We start from the raw sequence: 20,889 nt of genomic DNA on the forward strand, positions 1-20,889 counted from the left end.
CCTGCGCTGCACTAGTGAATAGCGATCACTCGAACCCTGAGGGTAGTGGCACCATCGGAGAAATAGCTAGTACCCCTTGTCCAGCGGATACACGCTCATAGTAGTCGAGAAACTAATAAAACCCTGAGAGGCAGCATGATCTACGTAGAAGTCGTTGCCCTTCAAGCTTCAAGTTCGGGAACTAGTTCGTCGTCCGCTTGTCTACCGGATGCCTTCGGGAAGCTTTGATACTTTTGACGATCGACCAGCCGTTCGGAGAAAGTTAACATCGCGAATATTCTGAATCATGACATCAGCACATGTCGAACCAGAAAGAAGTCTATGCATACCAGCTTGATAGAAGCGTATCTGGACAGTATTGGTGTTACAGATATCACCGATGTAACGATGGTTCTAACATTCTCGAGAAACCTAGCCTCGGTTCTCCTCAGCAAGAATCTCGTCGGGTACACACCTCCTCGTTACGATATACAGTACGACATGCTCTTTACGCTTGCCCTCCTATCGAAAGACGCAGAGCGAAACAGTATAGGATATAGAACACTTAATGAAAACAGTCAATATAGACCTGACGACGCTGAAAAGAGCTCACAACAGGCAAGGGAGAAAACAGGACAGCCGGCACCAAAAAAAACAACCGGCCATCGCATGGGAATCTACATGGGAATTGGAGAACTGCAGATGATTCCGCCATCTTAGTCGAAATCATTTGCCAGATGACGCTTGCAAGAAGACACTTCTTCCGTGACCATTGTCGAGCTGTATGTATCAGCGAAGGTAAGCATTTGTCCTCCATGGATTCGATGCCTGCGAGACGTAACTGGGCACCTTTGATGAGTTCAGTTATGACGGTACACTGGGAAGGTAACTCACCTGGAACCGTAACGCAGTCGCATGAAATTTCAACACTCCGCTGTTGTCGAGCATGAGAGAGGAGGCGGGGATCGGATACCCCAGGGCCACAGTGGTTGCAGAGCCGTACGAATATGTTTGCGTCCGAGGCCACTGCGAATGTTATGACTAGTTCGGCTGCTTCTAAGCTCCTGGTCGGTGCTGAGGCAGATTCGCTCGTGGCTACCCATCCTCGGGGGCAGAAGCTTTCCGAATGATATCGTCCAACTGAGGCGACAACTGCGGAATCAATAAGAAAGACGAAGGTCATATCAATTCTGTCGTACCTGTAAGGTGCATGTCGGGTACAAGGCCATCCAGTCTATCTTCGTCGAAATTGGCACGAGGCTTGCACCAGTCATACATTGTCTGAACAACGACCGAGAGATCTTGCTTTATGCCAGAGCATTGAGCCATATTGCGGGGGGGAGTCGAACGACAAGGTAACGCGACAGAAATGTTACCTAAACCGTTATCGGTCAATAAAAGACATGAAACATATAGTAGAACGTACAATGACTCGCGCCGAGGAGCAGCATGGTTCAAATTCGTCTCATTTCGTTCCGCTTGAGGTCTTCAGAGTTGCAGGCATCCGTTGCTTGCTATATGAGAGAAATTCGGCCTGACTTTGGGGGAGAAAATGGTGGTGCGCCGTTGTCGTCACGGGAGAAGAGCAAAACGGAGACAGAAGAACAGAACATGAGGGGGAAGGGAAGAAAGAAAGTGACGTGATAGTAATGACGCGTGTGGGTCTACAATGCCGCATCCGCCGAGTATCTCAAATCGACGACAGCTTCGGTAATTTCCGGCTCGGTCCGATTGTGGCGATCATTTTTTGTCTGCCCTATCAACGTAGATGCTGTCTAGCATCCGCCGCTTTCTCACTTCCAAATTACCTGGAAAATCTACTTCGACGCCTCAGGTACTTCTGCATCCTGCCCGAGAAGGAGATGTTCTCAACAACCAATATTCCATCACACGCGGGTTAGGTGAAGGCTTTGGAACTCGCTCCACCATTTGGCTCTCTAAAGACGCCGTGTACATTCTCCTCGTTTGTAATTTTATTGCTTTTCAGCTAACCCAGGCTATAGAACTGGACACGACGTCGTCCTCAAAATTACAGGTGCAGACTCGACGGATGCAGGAAAATACTCCCAGTTGGAAGTTTCTTTTCTCCAGAAAGTCCGCGAAGCGAGAGGAGCCAATGAACAGCAGCACGTAATTCGAATGCTCGACAACTTCTCGCTTTCCAGCTCTTTTGGTACTCATAGCTGCCTTGTTCTCGAGGTCCTTGGCATGTCCTTAGAAGAGCTGACGCGCAAGACCCTGCCGAACAAGTTTCCTATACCTATGTGCAAACGAATCATCAAATAATTACTTCTCGGCTTGGACTTTCTTCATCATGAATGCGGCATAGTTCATACCGGTAAGCGTATCCTCCCTCTGTTTCGTTCCTCTGAAGCCAATTCAGCGTAGACCTGAAGTTAGACGATCTGCTCTTGCACATGGAGGACACCAAAGGCATACCTTTACTGGGCGCCTCTGAATCACCCACAATCGACTTGTCCCGCGTCTCTCTCGGACCATCGGCAGTCGTCATAAGTGACCTTGGCGTTGGTATGCGATTCTTGGAATTTGATCATAGCCTCTCTTATATCCTTTTATCTAGCAAAATAGAAAGTCCCTTCGACGGAGTCATACAGCCATATGCCTTACGTGCACCAGAGGTTTATCTCGGCATTCCATACGGCGCGCCTGCTGACATATGGAACCTGGGTTGCCTCGTACGTTCTAACGTGTTTTGTATCCTGCTTCGTTTAATAACAGTTTATCCTCCAGGCATTTGAGCTCGTGACATATTGCTGGCTCTTCAATCCCCAAGCGACATCCCGATGGTCCCGAGACGACGATATGCTCGGGCAGATGCTTTCCGTCAACGGACTTACAACGTTCCCAGTCGACGTTCTGGCCCGCGGGAGGTTCAGTCTCCCAGTATTTCGACACGTCTGGTAAGCACTGCGGGCATTCATTTGATTAGCATTCCATGACAGCACCGTCCAGGAAAATTCCTGAAATACAATATCATACCAACTGATCTGAGAACAATGGTTCAAACACGATTTCCCTTGAACCCTGAGGACGAGCCGGACCTCTTCGCTGATATGTTATCTCGCATGCTTCGACTTCGTCCCGAAGACCGAGAGTCCGCTAAGGAACTGCTCAGTCATCCTTGGCTGCAAGATGTTTAATTACATGACCAGACTTCAGTCGTCGCCTGTCACAGCTTCTGAAGTGATCTTAGCTTCGTCATTGTTGCTTGCTCAGTTACTGCTTTGTTCTCAGACGCTGATGCCGTTTTCATTCCTGTATGTTGCGAATAACGCCGCTATGATAGTGATAAACGTTGTTCGCTTTGGCTATATCGCAAACTAAACGATTTAATGCAGCGTCCTGCGCCGTCTTGCTTAACTTGTATGACATTTCCTCATTCCCCCACCGCAAAGAATACAGCGAATGTGGTTCTTGAATCACGATGATCGCAACCCCTTACGCCCAAGTCGACGTTTCTCTTGAGAAATAAATGGTTGTTAGACACCGCGGAAATCTAGAACACGATGGAAGATCCAAGAGCGAGGTAAACGCCACCGGCTGTGAATCGGCCTTGCACTTTTTTCCCAACCACGACTTACCTCGCAACCATGGTAGCCATTTGCCTCATCTGCGACGCTCCAAGCAGGAGCCGATGCTCTCAATGCCACAATGTTGCTTATTGCAGCAGCGAGCACCAAGCACAGGTGTGTATCCGCCCACGCACTCGAACTAATACTCATAAAAAATCGCTAGGACTGGCCCGCTCATAAAGCTTACTGTAAACTCGTCAGTACGCCCGGAATTACTACCTACGATGCCATCCTCTTCGGCGTCAACGAGACAAGGCCGCGAATGATAAAACTCCCCTGGTCGTGGGGAGCAGACTACGAAGAGTTGGAGCCAGAAGAGCGATACCAGATGTTGGAAAAGCAGCCGTGGTATAGTGAACGCAGCGCGTTTGTTCGCACACTTTTTATCGACACGTTCGGAGCCACCCCTGTGAAGCTGGGATATACGCTCGCAGTGCAATATGATGATCACTTCAAGATCAACGGGTCTCCAGTAAACCGCTGCATCCAGGCTATTATGGGAGGAGAGGCTGCGATACGTTGGGCAGGAAACGTTATGGCATTGAGGGCGGAGGATATGTATGTCTATAGGCATGGCGATGCGATTTTAGAGAAGGATTTGGCGCCGATGATGGAGTTCTTCAAGGATTACGGGAAGCAGCATGGCGGGGGGATGCGCTTCCTCACACAACAACCTACCTAACGGTTTGCAGCAGCTAGTAAACATATTACGCAGCACATTTAGTACCGTCATACTATGAACGAAAACTGCATGTGCGTCACTGTTGACTATCATACTGACAAATGTGAGATTTGTTAATGTGGTTATTCTTCTCTCTGAGATCGGTGAACGATACTTCAGAAGCAAACATGACTCCTTATCAGCTCTTCTGCCTGTTAAAAGTACCACTCGAATCACTACCTGATGGAGATTTAGTACGGCTGCCAGATACGATAAAATGCTCACTGACCCGTAAGCCCTTCCAAGCGAACATGGTCCTCGAAAGTCGAATGGCGGAAGAAAAGTGCAGTGTCAGCATGAGCAACTTCTACATGAGCTGAAATCGCTCTCTCAGGAGAGATAACGGCAGCCATACATAAAATCTACCGCATAAGTGGGGCTCCATCGATCCCACGATCAGGACGAACATACCTGCATCGACGATACAGCTAGAGTCAAGGGCAAGGGTTCGAAGCCACGAACACGAGGGACAAGATATAACATACTGAGACCAGGATCTTCGTATGCTGCTTTGGCAGTATTGAAGTCGAAGAACTCCAGAGGAAAAGGTGGACGTAAGGCCCACCCCCTCACAGTTGAGAGCAACGCGCAATAGCTCGCACGGAACGCAGAGGCCTTGACTGACTGGTACTGGAATCTCGCTGATCAGAAGACTTAACAGGGATTTCGTGCTTGCGAGCCTGATCAAGCTAGGTTCAAGTGTGAATAACGGCTGTGATGACTACGACGAAGTGGGGGCGTTGATAACTGCGAGCTGCCACTAGAAATGGTAAGAGTAAATACGAGAAGGCAGGCAAAACAGCAAGCCGGTCCGATATAGTGCCGAAGTGCCGGTTTTCGGGCGTTGCCGCACTCATTGCATTTCTACGAAGTTCCCCGACTCTTTACACCGACCATCTCAACTCAACCCGCATCATATCCTCCGCCCTCCACAGTCTCATATCGTCTCATCAATGGTCATCCCTTCCCGGCTGATTCCTTTATTATTGGCTCCTCCATCTCCTACAACACTCCCCACCTCCGCATCATCCCCCATCTATCGTCTGCACCCCTGCTCACACCAATTCGTCGTCAATCCCTTCCCAGATCAATGCCATCGCAGATCGTGTTGCTTCCGGTTCTCAACGCCTACAAATTCGGCCACCTCCCGCACCTTTACCTACATTTTTCATGGATCCATTGATGCATTATTCAGAAAACGACGGCTACATCGAGACAAGTGTTCCTTCTTATATGCTGTCCATGCTAACCTCCGCCCTCTATTCTAGCCCAGATTTCCGCCCTGCCACGACGATGCTCTTGCCATTTTACGACCAGCACACTCCTCCTGAGCACCCTTATTTGCGTGCCTCTTCAGCGTATTCAGCCTTGGTGCAGCTCTACGTGAGATCAGACCAACTGGACACGGCATACACACGATTCCGACGTTTCGGAAACGTATCCCCCATGTGTATTAGCGGATGCGATGCACTTGAAACAGTCCATCATGTTTTCGTTTCATGCCCTGTATATCATTCCTTCCGCCAACACGCTGCTCAAACACTCATCACAGAGACATCTCATGTCCTGGACTCTGCAGAAGTACCTCTGATGATTTGCAGGGCATTTCTTCATACTGTCCAACGTCTCTTTGAAGACGGCCCGGTATGGCCCCAATCGGTGTCTCGCTTCTACCTCGGTCTGACGCCATCCTTGCCCGCACTCCCAGGACTAGAGGGAGAGAAAGTAAACCGGGCGTTGGTTCGCATCTCTCATACTTGGCATACAACGTGCATACGTCTGGCCGGCAGAATCTGGGCTGGATACAAGCGAAGAGTACGTCCAGCCTCAGCCAATAACAATGCCAACACTGTAGCCATACAGTTACAGTCCTTTTTATCTCATATCTCATCTTCTTGACCGTTTCTCTAGACGATGTCTCGTCGCTCTTATCTTACTGTACTGATCCCAGCGCATCGGAAAGCGCTCACTCGTCTGCTTCTATCCTCCCATGTGCTCGGTGTAGAAGTCCTTCGGTGGTCAGAGCGTTATCGCCCATACATTCCCCGTGATTGGCGCTTATGGCGCTTCTGTCGAGTTACAGTAGAGGATGAGCCACACGCGTTACTCGTCTGTGCTGCTGCGCCCGGTCTCACCTCCCTATGACGGCAATTTTTGGTCGATATCTTTCAGATATGTCCTCATTTGCGATCAGCTTGGAATACATTAGGGGTCGACGACCGCTTGGCGTGCCTGTTGCAGGTACCTGCTGCAGAGCCTGTTTTAGCGCAGTTTGTTCATCATGTTTTCGAAATCTTTCGAAGTGTCCCTGTGTACATACCACCGCTGACTCTTTGTACTGGCACGGCTGCTTCGGAAGACATGTGAACGCATCGAGTATTCGTTGTTTTTTTTGTGCTTTACAGACATTGAGCAGTACATATAATAGTCTTGTTCTTCCCTATCATATTGCGTTCCCTTGTCCCTGCATGTCCTTCAAATCCGTGAGACGTTCTTGGTCGGTAACTGAGGATATCACAGCGGCATGAGGGAGTGTAGTCTGTGACACATTTTGTGTCGCCGTACAGAGCCCCGGCGTTCCTTTTTGGGACCACGACCGGTTATCTATCTATCTATCTTAATACGTGTAACCTTACTTACAACGAGCTACCGAGGTAGACTAGTTTACGCCTGAGCTGTATCAGCAGAGGTGGCCAAGCAATCCAGTTTTCCAGCGTTCAAGTTCTGCACAGCCATCTGCAACATGATATGTATATCTATGATTCTTTGCTTCTTGATACATATTAGCTCACCTCGTTATATAGAATTTTAGGCATTTATGCAGGGCTGCGATGCCGCGACTACAGGGCCAACTTGACTCGGTGCCTGGTTGGGTGCTGGATATCCCGTACCAAGACAAATTTCTGTCTGGGCCTTCGGTTTCGCCTTTTTGACTCGAAATTAAACCTTCTGAAGTATCACTACTTGATATCCGGCCATCATCATCATCCTGTATCCATCGACCTCGCCGCTCACTGAATTCCTGAAGTTGTGGAAACCATCATTACCACTGTTGACAGTTCAACAGTGTTGCTTCATAAACATTGATTCTTTCATAGCCAACTCTTCCGATGCTCCGATTCCCCGCTTGTGCCACCAATGGCATCCATCTACAGGTGTCCATTTCACTGTGATTAAGAAAATCATAGCCACAAGGTTTCGTTCTTATCTCAATCAAATCTCAATGTGCCAAGGGGGTACCGGAATTCCGGCCCGGCACACCGGGTAGGTAGGTAGGTCCAGCCGGATGTCACGAAAAAAAAAAGTTGACCACCATTTTGGGGGTCTAAGAATGGACTTCAAGGATAAATTTTAGAGCATACATGATACAATATATGCTACTGAGTGTGCTACTTACCTTAGGGCATCATACCTAGCGATACCAACACTCAGTCAATGCCATTGCAAAGTGGCCCTGCTGACTGGACATGGTGACATTACGACATCCCATTAGAGCATAGCCATGATTTAGACTTGATAGCGTACAGATTATGTTCAAAACACTTTCAATATTAATATCACGGCTATTTCAGGCAAAATATTCACCGAATTGAGTCGAAAGATACCCAAATTTAGCATAATGACATCATAGATGTCACGTGAAGGTAGGTAGGTCCATCGTTGGTGCACGAAATTATTTAATCGACCCACTGTCTTTTAATTCATTATTAGGACCCCCTTGCAATGTGCCTATTCCCGCATATATAAAGACTTTTTTTAGGTCTGTTGACGACCCTCATAATATCACAACGGAGGTTCTGAGATGCCGCCATCAACCGGTTCTTCGTCCATATGTGATGGTACCAAGAGCTGGATCACTCGAACTGTCACTGATATCAGCGACCATCTTTTCATTCAAGTTCATCGAGATGTGATTGCTGCTTGACACAGGACGGTACGAAGTAGACCGCCGCTCTTAAGATTGGATTGGCTGGAATTTTCGAAGGCCTTGATTTCGCTTTTCGTCTTCGGTGCCCTTGGTGGAAGCCATCACCTCATCAGTGCGTATGACCATTGAAGGTCGTACAGATCCTTCATAAACCATTCTCTCTTTCAAACCCCCTCCCATAGTTTGGGATGGCTGACTTTCTTTTCCATGTGTGAGTCTCCGCCCAACGTTGGTGACTACGCACTCATTTCTAGCAGGATATCTAATCTTGCCCTGGCTTCGGTTGCCTTCACCCTTCAGATCAAAGTCGGGGACGCAGGCCACATATTAACAGGACAGAGTACCAGAGTGTCCGTCATACGCGAAGAGGGAGATCCTGCTGATCTATTCCTCCTGAAACATCGACTTGAAACCGATAGTGACGTATCTCACGATGTGCTCAAAGTCACCAACTTCACTGCCAATACCATGATCAATATGACTTTCAGTACCAGCGAGTACGCCTGGTCAATCTCCCCTTAAATTCGCCAACCTAATCAAACCTTTCAGCAAGTACGAGATCTTCGCTTATGGGATGTAGGTTGCAACCTTTTGACTGTGGTGTTATCGCCGACTTCTATATGCAGTTCCGACCTGGATCCGTTCGCAACAAGTGCCGTGTTCGAAGTACAGGATGACAACGTCTCCTACCAGTCCCACTTGGATAAATCACAGAAGATGTTAAAGATTATTGGATCCGTGCTTGGTACAGTAATATTTATACTACTCCTTTCGCTAGGAGTAGTTCTGTACGGTCGCCTGCGCAGAAAGCGAAGAAGCGTATCATCCCTCAGCCCCATGACCACGCGTGAAGGTCTAAAAATATGGCCTTTCTTCCAGAATCGACAACACCGTATAATGCGCAAGCTACGAGGAAAAAATGCACCTGTAGCAGCGCCAGTGGATACAGCGATGCCAACATCCATATCCTCGAGTGTCACGGAATTGGGGGTCGAAGAAGAAGAAAAAGAAGCCGATCTTCCAGGGACAGAGCAAAGACGATTGTCCATCCTGCGCGGAACCTCTGCACCCTCGGATCGTGCCTTCGAGCCTCCGTTTTCAGAAATTGCAGGTGAACAAGGGAGTCCCCAAATCCCTGCCGAGGAACAGATACCGCGCGCAGCCTCGACTCGTTCAATGAACGAGGGAAGAGCCAGAGAGATACAAAGGTTGTGGAACCGGATACAGCAGCTCGTTGCTGAGAGGGCGTCAGTACGGGAACCACATAGTGACCAGGATCCTCCTCCGGAATATGTATCAGAAGTTATTACATATGTATCAAGATAAACGTGGTGATCCTCATAAACGAAGCACTCATAGTCGACTTGTAGCAGATTCGCTGTCGAAACCCACTTGCGACTCACATTCAAAGAACATAGTAGTGTTTCTTATGGATGCGTATGTTATTTAGTTCGTTAGCACAGGTCAACATTATAGTTCTTTTTACGCCAAAAAAAGGAAGCCTATGCTTAAATATATTCCTCTATTTGAATTGGATCTTCAAGTCCTCTGATATCCGAGTTCAAGTTATTTATAACACCCTGTTCGACGTCCCATATATCTCCGTGCTGGACACAACACCGAAAATTGTCTGAAATCCTTTTTTTTAATGGGAAGTACAACAGCTGGCAGCGACTGGAGCTCAACACAGAACACCAAAACACCGACGTCATTTATCCCTACAGTACTTTAGGAATGAAATTTAGCCTGCTAATTGTCTCATCTCATATCAGTAATCAAGCAGTATTTAGATTCATATATTCTTATTTTACTTGACTAGTGCTTCTAATGGACTTGTTATCAGATGCGGACACGTCTCTGATGTACAGCTTTCTAAGTGGACGGTGGCGACCTCAATTGATCGTCGTGCATAACTGAGTATGACGGCCATAGATATTCTTCGCCTTCGTAATAGCGTGTATATATGACTGCATGTATTGGTATTAGGTAATTAATGAAATCTTTCACCAGGTTTGGGTCTGATGATCGTACTAAAGGGTTGAGAGAGAGGTATCTCAACAAATATCATGAGATGCTGTGGAATATTGATGACCCTGTGGCTGTGCGAGCTGGCGCGATGTCCAGTTAGCCCGAGTTTTGCTGAGTAAAGGTTTACTAAGAGAAAGAAAGTACTAGAAGATACAAAATGGTATTTAAGTAGCTAGATTTCGTAGTGTCCTGTACTCGTTTGCCTTCTAAGCAAACATTATCTACTCGCTAGGCAAACGTGCCTGAGCACACGGTGCGCGTGTTATCCAACAGATGCACCTCACCCAAACAAATAGCTTTGAACAATCCTATGACAGTCCTTGAATCCCATTCCTTTGCAGATACCAATACGATATATAACGACAATCAAGTGGCGATAGTTAGTCCCTCATTACTCCTACTCAATTTCCACAGATCCAAGATTCTCAGACTGAATACTAATGGAAACGACCACATATATGCCCAGATTTGGCCCTGGACCTGCCAGTCTTCCCAACGATCCGCCCTTCATCCAAGCGACTTATTCAATTAGTAACCCGAGTCCTGAAGCAACGTCAATTTTCGCGTCAGTTTGCTTAGCTTTAAAGTCATTTTGCTTGCTAATATTACACACATTCCCTGTCAGGGGGTCATCCGACTTGGAATCTACCTCTACTAGAGAGAGCACTATCTCCTTAACATCATGCGTGTATAGGTCCAATGCTTCTTGATACATTCTCTCACTGGAAGGTCTGTCGCTTGGACCTCGGCGCTCACTAGCACTACCCATGACAATTCTGGAGAAACTTCTATGTCGGTTCGCATTGTCCCTAGCTCTATTTGAATGCTTATAAGTCGTCATGGATTTTTTTCTAGAACGCAATCATCATCAACTTTACGTTCCAGCGGAACGTCAGCGACGAGGGTCACTACTAGTGCTACTACATCCTCATTTCCGTGAGTACGACAGTCTCATGCGATATCCTACCATCATATGAATTACACTTTCACGCCCAGGAGCTCATCACATAGCTCTGACTCATATAAGCCAACGCAGACTCCCACAATAATCGGAGCGGTGATTGGTCCTGTAGTATTCTTGCTACTACTTTCCCTAGGAATAATTCTTCTTCGCCGTGCGAGAAAAATCCAAAACCGTGTCCCATCGCCTGACCCTGTAGTCATGCCTCGACGCAAACGAACACGGCATTCCTCCAAAGGTGCCGATCCGCCTGGTAAAGGAAGAGGGCAGGCGATGTGCCGGCGGACAACATCGGTATCCATGTCCTCGGATGGGAATGCCTTAGAGCCGTCGTTTTCGAGAAGTGTGGATGAACGAGAGTATCCTCAGATTCCCTCCGAAGAGACGATACCGCACGCGAGCACTTCAGCCTCGCCTCAGCCAATGTCGGCGAGTGATGAAACGGCAGAAGAGATCTTAAGGCTGCGTACCCAGATAGAGCAGCTCATTATCGAGAGAGCATCAGTATGGAACCCTTACAGCGAGACAGATCCTCCTCCGGCATACGTGGAAGCTGTTGAAGAAGATGGCTCTGGAGAAACGTGATTACCACTCTACACTTAATATTGATAATTAGTTCTTCGATATAATTTCTTTCAGCATAATACTCATTTAATTCTTGGTTTACTGTAGTATACCGGCACAAAGTTATGACCTACTGGTCAATAGAGAGTAAGGCGGTCATAATGGCGAAGAGAAAGATAGGTAAAGGCATGCCGACAGTCACGGTTACGGCGTCTTGTTGGAATTACTTAATTTACTAACATTATTTTTTGAGCGCAGTTACAGAGGGGCCAAGATCTAGAGGTATTAGAATCTCTGAGCTTGCGTGTGTCTATCAAGGTGCAAAAGTTTTGTAGGGTAGCAAGAACCCGAAGCCAGACAGAGAATAAGCAAGTATTCGGATCGAATACAAAAGCAGCAAGGGAACAAGGCTTTCGGGCGCCTGGCATCACAGTGGCAATAACACGCTGATCACATCGAAGAACTAACTATCAACGTTAAATGTAGAATAGTAATCACATTTCTCTCGAGTCATCTTCTTCCACATATTCCGGAGGCGGATCCAGCCCTCTATCTAGATGCCAGGCTGCCGCTCTCTCAGCAATCAACTGCTGTATCTGGGTACTCAGTCTCAGGAGTTCTGCTACCGCCTCATCGTTCATTGCATGAGGCGACACTGAAGTGCTCGAATGCGATATCGTCTCCTCAGCAAGAACTTGCCGATCCCCATCCTCTTGTTCAGCCGCGCTTCCCGACAACGAGGGTTCATGCCCAGGCTCAGGGGCATTATCATCCAATGACACGGGCGGCTCCGTCATGAGCCTCCTCCCTTTCCCTTCATCTTGCTCTTGGGAGGAAACCCGAACTTGCCTGGATACAGGCTCGGGTGATTTTACGCACCGTGTTTGGGTTTTGTGTGCACGTCGGAGAAATACGACTCCTAGCGAAAGGAGAAGTAAGAACACTATGGAACCAAGGACAGCTCCGACTATTGTCGACGTCGATGGGTGCGGCGGTTTCTGTGAGTGTTAAGAATCAGGGTATTTCGAGCTAATACACGAAGTAATGAATACTCGAGTAAAACCTAAGTTGAGAGCGAGGATGTCCGAAAGCCGAGTTCCAACCACCAAGAGGGATCCGTAAGAGTGTTAACAAGCGCCAGGCGTAGTTAACGGGGCGTCAGCAAGCGCTAGGCGTAACTAACAGGGTTTCCGAAAAGCGCTAGGCGTAGTCGGGAAGCAATTGATTGGCAAGCGCTTGGCGTAACCGATCAGAGATGCTTAGTTCACACAGTTAAGTGGACTTCGAAGATGAGTAAAATTAGTGTAAGATTCTAATACAACGGTAAAGACAATATTTATATGCTACTAGTAAGGCATTGAGTCATTATAATTCTACAATGTTCCGTAGTATTCTAGTATCAGCAAGAAGAATAGAGAAAATAAGAGAAAATACCAGTAGGCCGAGGTCAAAGCCGAGAAGGCCGAGGGCAGGCATATGTTGACTCGTGCTTAGTTCGGAAAAGACCCCGATATCCATAACAGTGAGTCATATGGTGGTGTTGCGGATCTAAATGTAATTCAGAGATATGTACTAGGTAGATGCGGTACTCACGGAGATGCAGATGTGGTATCGGCTGGGATAGTGCTGGTTAAGGATGTTTGGCTAGGACGTATAGCAGAGTGTGAATGGATACTAGAGCAAAGGACCAGAACTATGAGCATTCGAACAGAAGTTCAAGGTAGCTCAAACTGACGTAGAATTCGAAGTTTCCCCGCTGGAAGACCTATGAGAGAGAGAACGAATCAAGAAGCGTTGTGCCTAGGAATTCCCTTTTTACGCACGATTCTAAAGAGACGGTGTTCGCTGTGGTGGAGGTTGGTTCAGAACTGAGTGAACTGAAGGTAGGTGATGATGTACTAGTACTGGTAAAGATCATAAGTAAGTAAAGCGGATGTAAAGATGAGCACACTGACGTTGAAATTGGGGTTGGCTCAATGTCATGCCAGGATTTAGATCTTTCGCTGGACGTAGGGTTAGGAAGAACGATTGTGATGTCGGTGGCACTGATAGGGCTATATATGATTGTCTCCATTGGGATTCCGTTAATCCGAACCGTATATCCGCGATAATAAGGGGTGATAATCGTGGCAGGGATCGGTTCCTTCAAAAATATTTAGGCTAGTATTATAAGGCTGCGAAAACAAGTGAGATAAGTACAAGGATTGGAGATATACATATTCACTGTCACCGATAGGTGATCATCCCTTGATGGAATGGGGACTCGGTTTCATTCATTGTGGGGGGTTCATACTGTTAGAGGTCATTAATCCTCTTAAATACCTCAAATAAACCAATATTTGTAGTGCCGTGCGTGATCATCAGCTCCAAAACTATTGAAAGACTTCTTTGCTACGTACAAGCATGTGGCTATTCGATCTACAGCTGTGACAACAAGAATAGTTTAAACATCACGACCCGGCGTATTCGCAACGCGTGATGAGCAAATTGAGGTCGTAGCCGCACTTGGAAGGCTATATATCAGAAATGAGCTTACATCCATGATCTGATAACATCTCCAACAGAAGTACCACTCAGGTGAGGTCTCACAATTAGAGGAAATGATATGACGCTCTCCATACAATTATATGAGCCAATTAAAAGGCGCAACTGCCGACACCGCCGTGATATGAACTGAGTTCCTGTCGTTGCCAACACCGTTACAAATAAGCCAAGACCCAGGGGTGTACACGATCTCTTGGTCAGAAGGACCAGAAATTTAGTACTTGTGAACACAAGACCAGGTGACGGTCGGCCGACTAGTTTTAGCACAGCCTTGATCGCGAAAGGTGGTCTGTGCGCATAAAGGCACCGCACCATCCCTCGGCGTTATGTGATCCGGGTCGCGAAGGACCGCTGCGGCCACTCCAAAATCTTGTCTTCGTACCCCCATGCACGCCAAAATCCCAGCATCCCCGTCTTCCAAGTACCACTTCCGCCACTGCCGTCGTACCAGCCGCAGATTCCGGATCCAAACAGAGCCTGCCGCCTGGTCATTACGTAGACACAAAAAGGCAAACAATACGGTCGTTTTGTATGGCCATGTTGGGAGGTCATAGCGGCTTGAGACAAAGGCAAAACAGCCGCGAGCCTAATTAGGCAGGGGGGCTGCTGTTTCCGCCTTTTACCACTGACCACCATGTCCTTCTCTGACGATTCCGACCTCACCGACCTCTCTTCGGACGAAGAGAACGTACCTCTGGCGCCAACCAAGAAGCCGCAGACGCGCAGTAAAAAACCAATTATTCGCCCGGCACTACGTGCACCTAGAACGGTTTCGTATTCGGTGGAGTCTTTGTGTAGTGCGTCAGGCTCATTTTTTACTGTCTGATATCGACTGAACTTGCGCAGAGAAACTCTGCGACAAGTCCCTGGATTTGGAGCCCGAATACCAAAGAGGTGCGTCGCGTCTTTTGGCTGTCTTGATCTTACCCCCTGATTTTCGGTAGACGTCGTCTGGAGTGACTCGAAGCAAAGCCAACTCATCGACTCGCTCATTCACAATTACTATATACCACCTTTGATTTTCGGTGCGTGTCGCTCTGCCTAGCCTTTCGTTTGACTCACTCGTGCATGCTAGCTGTGTCGTTGACCCCAGAGGGAGAGGAGAAGCGGACATGTATTGACGGGAAACAAAGGTTGTCTTCGATTAGGCGGTTTATAGATGGTCATGTGCGTGTTTCTTTTCATGTTTTTGTCCTACAGCTGACGTTTCAGCAGATCATGCGTACGCCTCCCTGCTCATTCCTCTCTTCATTTCCTAACGCATTCACCAGACAAGGATTCCGTCACCCAAGGCAAATTTTGGTACATCAGCCGCAGCGGAGCCGGAAGAACCAGATCTCGCACCATACTTCCCATGCAGCTCAAGTCCCGTTTCAGCAACACCCAAATCACCTGCGTCGAGTACGACGACCTTACCCAGGACCAAGAACGCGAAATCTTCCGTCGTGTCCAGCTAGGTGTAGCACTCACGCCAGCCGAACGTCTGCAAGCTATCACCGGACCTTTGGCTTCCCTGATTCGTGAGGTGCAAGATAAGCTCGCGTCGCCTGAAGGTCTCGAAGGGCACGTCCCTTGGGGTAAAGCTCGTGGACGCGACTTTCTATGTGTGGCGCAGATCATATACCTCATTGACGGAAAGAAGGCCGAACCATCTGCACCCAAAATCGAAGCTTGGTTTACCGGCGACAATAACGGGCGCGTAGAATTCTGCGTTCACGTTTGCGTGCGTGCGTTTGCGTTTAAATGCATGCGTTTGTCAGGCTTGCGTGTGCATGTGCGAGCTTGACAAAGATGCGTTCGTGCGCAATAATACTTTTTAGGTACTTTAGTTATCAAATAGACGGAATGTAACAGTCTAACGTACTCGTATTCAAGCCATCACCTCACATTCGGTGCTTATGACCATTGAAGGTCGTGCAAATCATTCATAAGTCACTCTCTCTTTCGCCCCCCCTGTCCCACAGGTTGGGATGACTGACATTCCTTTCCATGTGTGAGTCTCCGCGCAACGTTGGTGACTATAATCCTCGTAGATCACGTAGTATTTATAGGAGGCTGTATTCCCCGCGCTGTTCTCTCCTTTCCACCCTGCGAATTCTTTCCGAAAGGAAGCCCGGGAGTTCAAATGGTCACCAGCGTTTACATCACTCATAGAGATGTTTTCTGTACGTTTCTGAGTTTACACTTGAAATTCAAACTTTTCTCTGCAGTCATTACTTTCTCGGATGGAAATCTACATTCATTTATTCGAATAGTGAGGCTTACGGCAGCAAGAATTCCCGTTAAAAACGAGGTGGTGTACACCACATAAGTACAATCCTTTTATGCGACAGTTCTAGGTTAAATGCCGCGAGAATAAGCAGCGAATACGTACGAGCAATCTAAAGGAAGAACTTGAACAATGTCGAGAAGATTAATGACGGTGACTGACACCGTAATGATCAGCAGCTTCACTTGTTGGCTATGTAAGCTGCTGTGTCTAGTATTATTTTGGTACACACATTGCAACCGTCTCGTTAGAGAAGGGGAGACACCGGTGATAGTTGCGGGTGTAAAACGAGGAAGCATAAAAGCCACAGCGCTAATACTTCCAACATCGACCGTACTGAATAGGGTACCAGTTGGCATATTAACGCGTGATGCATGCAATGAAAATTCAAGACTGAGATCAAAGACCGCAACAACATCTGATTCTCTCCCTCCTGCCAGTGGTCAGCTGCTCACAATCCTCCTTTGCATATCAGAATTTGTTGTATCTTCACAAAGAATAGCTTCTCTGTTGTACATCCCATACCTGACTGATACAGAGATCAACTATCATTCATTCGAATGTTCGTATCGCAACGCTGATGTACTACCCGTCTCCCAGACCACTGATAGGGTCTCTGCCAAGCAATACTCAGAGGCAGTGCAGCTGATTCCATACTATATTCTTGTTCGACCGCGGCACTCCCTCTATCAGTTATTGCGCATACACCATTATTGCGTCTCACTTGCTGGCTAGCTGCGGCAGTATGCTGGTCCAGTTTATTATGTAAGTCATGCATTCCATCCCATTACTACAGTGGAGAACCGTTCAAATTTACAGGATAGATTTTGTTTCCATTTTACTGTTTCTGCCGGTTTTCGTTTCGATCCTGTTGAAGGGAATGCGACTGTTGGGACACCCCTCACTCTGACCTGGCATAGGGACCAAAGTGACCCACAAGAATTTCACTTTGAGCGAAGAAATAGCTCCCAGCAGTTCAGCCAAGGGGATCTAATACCTTTCACACCCCCGGATAATATTACCACCGAGGGGACAGTGGCAGTCAATTTTCCATCTCCTGGGTGCGTTCGTGGCCCGTAACTTGGACCTCTCAAGTCTCATAATTCAATTTCACGATTTCATACCTCAGAGAGTATACTATTGATATGATAGCCGACAATAGCAGACCGATAACGGAGAGCCTGTCAATTTTTGCTAGTAATCCGGAATCCGGAATTGGTCCCAGTCTCACAACAACGTCTGTGTATGTCCATTGTTCTCCATGACCGATAACGAAAGTGACACTTGATTTCTTCGTGGTAAGGTCCAGTTCTTCGGACGTAGTAAGTACGCAGAGCTACAGCATCTCTTTGGAATCGACGTTACCGAGCTCTACTTCAAGTTCCTCATCTGGAGAATCAATGGCTCAGAGGTTCGTTTTGTTGCCGCAAAATCCATACATACATGTCACTCACACTTCACATTTCAATAGCACTTCCCAAATCAATGAAAGCAGTTTGATTGCGGGTAGACCTTCAACGTGCGCATTTTTAGGAATTCGTGCTTCAGCTGTAAACACAAATATTACTTTTAGAACTGCCACGACCCCTGCGTCTACATCTAACAACTCCTACTTGCATAAACCACGCAACACATCGACAATCATTGGAGCCGTGATTGGCCCTATACTATTCCTCCTCCTCCTTTCGGTAGGAGTAGTTTTTTATCGCCACATACACAGGAATCGAAACCACCGGTCATCACCCAGATCCATCGTTGCATTTCGAGATCAACAAATACAGCCTTTCCCCCAAGATCCGGAGCATGGCGTGATGCACAAGCTGCGAGGACGAGATGTGCCTGTACCAGCTTCAGTTCAAGTTGAATCAGGGCCCGAAGTACCGATTTTGTCATCAATAAACTCTGGGATGGCAGAATTGGGAATCGAAGATGAAGAGTCAATGGACCATGTACCAGGCAAGGGGAGAAGGCGGGTGTCGATCTCCGTATCCCCACGTGATCATTCCCCCGCACCCTCGCTTTCTGGAGGTTTAGCCGAACCGGACAGTCATCAAATTCCCAATGAAGAGCCGATATTGCACCCAAGTACTTCAGCCCTCAGACCTCATGCAATGAACGATGAAACAGCTGGAGAGATCCTAAGGTTGCAGGGCCAGATACAGCAGCTCATTATGGGAAGTGTGTCAGTATGGGCACCAGATAGTGACCGGGATCCACCTCCAGCATATGTATCAGAGGTTTCAGAAGATGAATTGAGAGAAATGTGATCATCCTCCTAAATCAAGCTTTCATAGTGGTTTTTTTAGCAGATCCGCTGTAATGACATTGTTGTTACTTGCTAGTGACTGTCATTCAAATAAAGTAGGCTACGTAGCAGTGTTCCAGATGAACATTTCTGCAATGCTTGTTGGTAGTTGGCAACTAAGGGATTCCTGTACTTTGTCCCAAAAAACATTGGCGTCGGTACTCAGGACGTGTTCTGCAGGCTTTGCAGTGACGTCAACAATAGCTTGACAGCACTGGTCATAGGTACTTAGGTTCGTTCACCAGTCGGCGTTTCGCCCACTTGGCTGCGCTATCAAGGGGCCTTCCTTCCGGAATCAACAGCATGGTATAATGCGCAAGCTATGAGGAACAAACACGTCTGTAGCAGCATCAGTCAATGCAATGATGCCAACATCCATAACCTCGAATATCATGGAATTGGGGGTCGAAGATGAAGAAAAAGAAGTCCATCCGGGGCAAAGACCAAAGACCACCCCACGTGGAATCCCCGCACCCTCCTTCAATCCTCCAGTTCCAGGAATTCCACCTGGACAAGGGACTCTCCAATCCCTTAGTCTGATAGTTGCCATGCCCAAGTCAACCGTGACTGGGTCTATTACATAATTTTACATAATCTAGCAATTATGTCATGCTGTGGAAAGGAGGTCCCTTGCCTTTCTCTGCTGCCCACGTCCCGCGATGCTGTCAATATACCCTCATTATGCCTCGTATTTATTCATGGAAGACCTCTGAAGGATCAGACGCGCTCAAACGCATCGTATCTCGCCGAATCCCACACTGGAAGGAAGGACTATGTGACCATCAAACCATGATTTATTTAGTGATGCTCACATATGCTGGTTTATCTAGAACAAGGAGCTAGTCGTCAGCTTCAATAGCCATACCATCATCAGAGTCTCCATCCAGAATATCATCAGAAAACCACATGCTCTCGTCTTTGCTAGCAGTTCCTCCCAGCTCCACGCTGTTCAGTTCTTCGGCATCGGACTCTCTTTCATTGTCGACAAATTCATCCTCGCCTTCTACATCACCGTAAACCATTTCTCCATCTTCATCCAGATATGCTGCACCATACACCCTGCTTCTAAGCTGCCGCTCACTGTCATCTAGCTCATCGGGAGAGGTCTGCTCATCTTCAAGCTCGTTCCGATCCAGATTCGTGTCTCCAGTGTCATGGTCTTCTACAGCAGGATCGTGGGTTAGAGTGGCATCGGATATACTGGGCAAGGACGAGTTTTGTGCTTCTATTATTCTGCGGATGAATTCAGCATTTGCAATTGATTTCTTGATGAATGTTTTAAGTTTTCCACCGTCCAGAACTTTGATACCTTTGTTGAAAAGATGGTCTGGTTGTAGCTAATCCTTTTGATAATGGTTGTCATAGTGACAATGGACTTCTAAGCTCTACAGCAGCGCTAAGTGATTGGATATACGGGGGAAGAATGGGTACGACAAGTTCTGGAATTCGCCGATATGGTCTGTGTGCTTTAGAAAGACCTGGTAGAGATTCTGCAGAGGACGGGATGGGAAGAAAAGATGACGATGCTGTCTCAGGAGAATCTTCTGGTGAAGCAGGTGCTTGAAATAATATTAGTGAATTTTCAGATGTGACAGAGACTGATGCTGTAGTTTCATTGACAGATGAGAGGGAGTATTGTGATGAATCATGATAATTATATGGCTTTAGGACAGGAATATCAAGTTTTGCGGTCGCATTCTTGTTGTATTTTTGTTTCTGAGGTATATTGGAGGCTGATGGAGGAACCATGGTATGAAGCGATGCCTGAGTCATGTGATAGAAGCAAAGATAATAAAATGATCGTGTCAATTAATTGATGCGTAATGGTCACATTTCATCAAATTACATAATAAGGTCACTGCTGGTGGACCTGATCGAGTTAACCAACAGACTACATATACCGTCCTCATCCCACCAAAAAGGTATATCGTCGTCTGTCTAGGAGAGACTACCAATCCCTGCCATGGAACAGATACCACAGACAGCCTCGCCTCAGA

The 20,889-nt window shown here is 47.3% G+C and overlaps 11 protein-coding genes across 11 annotated transcripts; 8 read left to right on the top strand and 3 right to left on the bottom strand.

Moving 5' to 3' along the window:
• Positions 1-161: 161 nt before the first annotated feature.
• Positions 162-1,257, bottom strand: EV420DRAFT_1485914 (uncharacterized protein; the record flags this gene model as incomplete). Its single annotated transcript, XM_060470319.1, has 5 exons — positions 162-279; positions 455-501; positions 593-759; positions 874-1,131; positions 1,179-1,257. The coding sequence occupies 5 exons, from the start codon at positions 1,255-1,257 to the stop codon at positions 162-164; spliced, it is 669 nt and encodes a 222-aa protein (XP_060323605.1).
• Positions 1,258-1,428: 171 nt separating this feature from the next.
• On the top strand, positions 1,429-3,257 carry EV420DRAFT_1752679 (kinase-like domain-containing protein; the record flags this gene model as incomplete). Its single annotated transcript, XM_060480415.1, has 7 exons — positions 1,429-1,614; positions 1,759-1,813; positions 1,967-2,243; positions 2,354-2,508; positions 2,557-2,675; positions 2,719-2,900; positions 3,194-3,257. Coding segments are annotated over 7 exons (1,038 nt in total), but the record flags the coding sequence as incomplete, so codon positions are not given.
• Positions 3,229-4,258, top strand: EV420DRAFT_1132043 (uncharacterized protein). Its single transcript, XM_060465982.1, has 2 exons — positions 3,229-3,686; positions 3,736-4,258. The coding sequence occupies exons 1-2, from the start codon at positions 3,591-3,593 to the stop codon at positions 4,252-4,254; spliced, it is 615 nt and encodes a 204-aa protein (XP_060323607.1). The 5' UTR covers positions 3,229-3,590; the 3' UTR covers positions 4,255-4,258.
• Positions 4,259-4,316: 58 nt separating this feature from the next.
• EV420DRAFT_1581603 (uncharacterized protein) lies at positions 4,317-5,081 on the bottom strand. The gene is made up of 3 exons (XM_060474671.1): positions 4,705-5,081; positions 4,523-4,655; positions 4,317-4,473 (listed from the first exon to the last, which is right to left on the bottom strand). The coding sequence occupies exons 1-3, from the start codon at positions 4,774-4,776 to the stop codon at positions 4,433-4,435; spliced, it is 246 nt and encodes an 81-aa protein (XP_060323608.1). The 5' UTR covers positions 4,777-5,081; the 3' UTR covers positions 4,317-4,432.
• A 505-nt stretch (positions 5,082-5,586) lies between these two features.
• Positions 5,587-6,192, top strand: EV420DRAFT_1581607 (uncharacterized protein; the record flags this gene model as incomplete). The annotated part of the gene is made up of 1 exon (XM_060474672.1): positions 5,587-6,192. One exon carries the CDS (start codon positions 5,587-5,589, stop codon positions 6,190-6,192), a length of 606 nt encoding a protein of 201 aa, XP_060323609.1.
• Positions 6,193-6,267: 75 nt separating this feature from the next.
• Positions 6,268-6,438, top strand: EV420DRAFT_1252707 (uncharacterized protein; the record flags this gene model as incomplete). Its single annotated transcript, XM_060466743.1, has 1 exon — positions 6,268-6,438. A coding segment is annotated over one exon (171 nt), but the record flags the coding sequence as incomplete, so codon positions are not given.
• A 1,593-nt stretch (positions 6,439-8,031) lies between these two features.
• On the top strand, positions 8,032-9,742 carry EV420DRAFT_1581610 (uncharacterized protein). Its single transcript, XM_060474673.1, has 4 exons — positions 8,032-8,432; positions 8,479-8,718; positions 8,771-8,797; positions 8,848-9,742. Exons 1-4 carry the CDS (start codon positions 8,410-8,412, stop codon positions 9,545-9,547), a joined length of 990 nt encoding a protein of 329 aa, XP_060323611.1. The 5' UTR covers positions 8,032-8,409; the 3' UTR covers positions 9,548-9,742.
• A 1,166-nt stretch (positions 9,743-10,908) lies between these two features.
• Positions 10,909-11,962, top strand: EV420DRAFT_1581614 (uncharacterized protein). The gene is made up of 2 exons (XM_060474674.1): positions 10,909-11,045; positions 11,105-11,962. Exon 2 carries the CDS (start codon positions 11,223-11,225, stop codon positions 11,793-11,795), a length of 573 nt encoding a protein of 190 aa, XP_060323612.1. The 5' UTR covers positions 10,909-11,045; positions 11,105-11,222; the 3' UTR covers positions 11,796-11,962.
• A 2,831-nt stretch (positions 11,963-14,793) lies between these two features.
• On the top strand, positions 14,794-16,172 carry EV420DRAFT_1132240 (uncharacterized protein). The gene is made up of 6 exons (XM_060465983.1): positions 14,794-15,115; positions 15,165-15,212; positions 15,263-15,343; positions 15,394-15,485; positions 15,534-15,540; positions 15,590-16,172. The coding sequence occupies exons 1-6, from the start codon at positions 14,953-14,955 to the stop codon at positions 16,102-16,104; spliced, it is 906 nt and encodes a 301-aa protein (XP_060323613.1). The 5' UTR covers positions 14,794-14,952; the 3' UTR covers positions 16,105-16,172.
• A 1,160-nt stretch (positions 16,173-17,332) lies between these two features.
• On the top strand, positions 17,333-18,854 carry EV420DRAFT_1752685 (uncharacterized protein; the record flags this gene model as incomplete). The annotated part of the gene is made up of 7 exons (XM_060480416.1): positions 17,333-17,352; positions 17,508-17,648; positions 17,717-17,830; positions 17,891-17,998; positions 18,059-18,106; positions 18,161-18,275; positions 18,369-18,854. 7 exons carry the CDS (start codon positions 17,333-17,335, stop codon positions 18,852-18,854), a joined length of 1,032 nt encoding a protein of 343 aa, XP_060323614.1.
• A 755-nt stretch (positions 18,855-19,609) lies between these two features.
• Positions 19,610-20,665, bottom strand: EV420DRAFT_1485922 (uncharacterized protein; the record flags this gene model as incomplete). The annotated part of the gene is made up of 4 exons (XM_060470320.1): positions 19,610-19,663; positions 19,705-19,718; positions 19,758-20,201; positions 20,269-20,665. The coding sequence occupies 4 exons, from the start codon at positions 20,663-20,665 to the stop codon at positions 19,610-19,612; spliced, it is 909 nt and encodes a 302-aa protein (XP_060323615.1).
• Between the last annotated feature and the right edge of the window lie 224 nt (positions 20,666-20,889).

The sequence above is a fragment of the Desarmillaria tabescens genome (assembly GCF_030435595.1).
Source record: "Desarmillaria tabescens strain CCBAS 213 chromosome Unknown EV420scaffold_76, whole genome shotgun sequence".
NCBI lineage: Eukaryota > Fungi > Basidiomycota > Agaricomycetes > Agaricales > Physalacriaceae > Desarmillaria > Desarmillaria tabescens.

Bases quoted from the DNA above. Each gene is read 5' to 3' on its own strand.
- EV420DRAFT_1132043 (XM_060465982.1), top strand. From the start codon at position 3,591: ATGGTAGCCATTTGCCTCATCTGCGACGCTCCAAGCAGGAGCCGATGC. The intron at 3,687-3,735 runs GTGTGTATCCGC...AAAAATCGCTAG, and splicing joins GCAGCGAGCACCAAGCACAG to GACTGGCCCGCTCATAAAGC.
- EV420DRAFT_1581603 (XM_060474671.1), bottom strand. From the start codon at position 4,776: ATGTTATATCTTGTCCCTCGTGTTCGTGGCTTCGAACCCTTGCCCTTG. The intron at 4,656-4,704 runs GTATGTTCGTCC...CTTATGCGGTAG, and splicing joins TAGCTGTATCGTCGATGCAG to ATTTTATGTATGGCTGCCGT. The intron at 4,474-4,522 runs GTCAGTGAGCAT...AATCTCCATCAG, and splicing joins TCGCTTGGAAGGGCTTACGG to GTAGTGATTCGAGTGGTACT.
- EV420DRAFT_1581610 (XM_060474673.1), top strand. From the start codon at position 8,410: ATGGCTGACTTTCTTTTCCATGT. The intron at 8,433-8,478 runs GTGAGTCTCCGC...CATTTCTAGCAG, and splicing joins GCTGACTTTCTTTTCCATGT to GATATCTAATCTTGCCCTGG. The intron at 8,719-8,770 runs GTACGCCTGGTC...CAAACCTTTCAG, and splicing joins ATGACTTTCAGTACCAGCGA to CAAGTACGAGATCTTCGCTT.
- EV420DRAFT_1581614 (XM_060474674.1), top strand. From the start codon at position 11,223: ATGAATTACACTTTCACGCCCAGGAGCTCATCACATAGCTCTGACTCA.
- EV420DRAFT_1132240 (XM_060465983.1), top strand. From the start codon at position 14,953: ATGTCCTTCTCTGACGATTCCGACCTCACCGACCTCTCTTCGGACGAA. The intron at 15,116-15,164 runs GTGCGTCAGGCT...GAACTTGCGCAG, and splicing joins TTCGGTGGAGTCTTTGTGTA to AGAAACTCTGCGACAAGTCC. The intron at 15,344-15,393 runs GTGCGTGTCGCT...CGTGCATGCTAG, and splicing joins TATACCACCTTTGATTTTCG to CTGTGTCGTTGACCCCAGAG.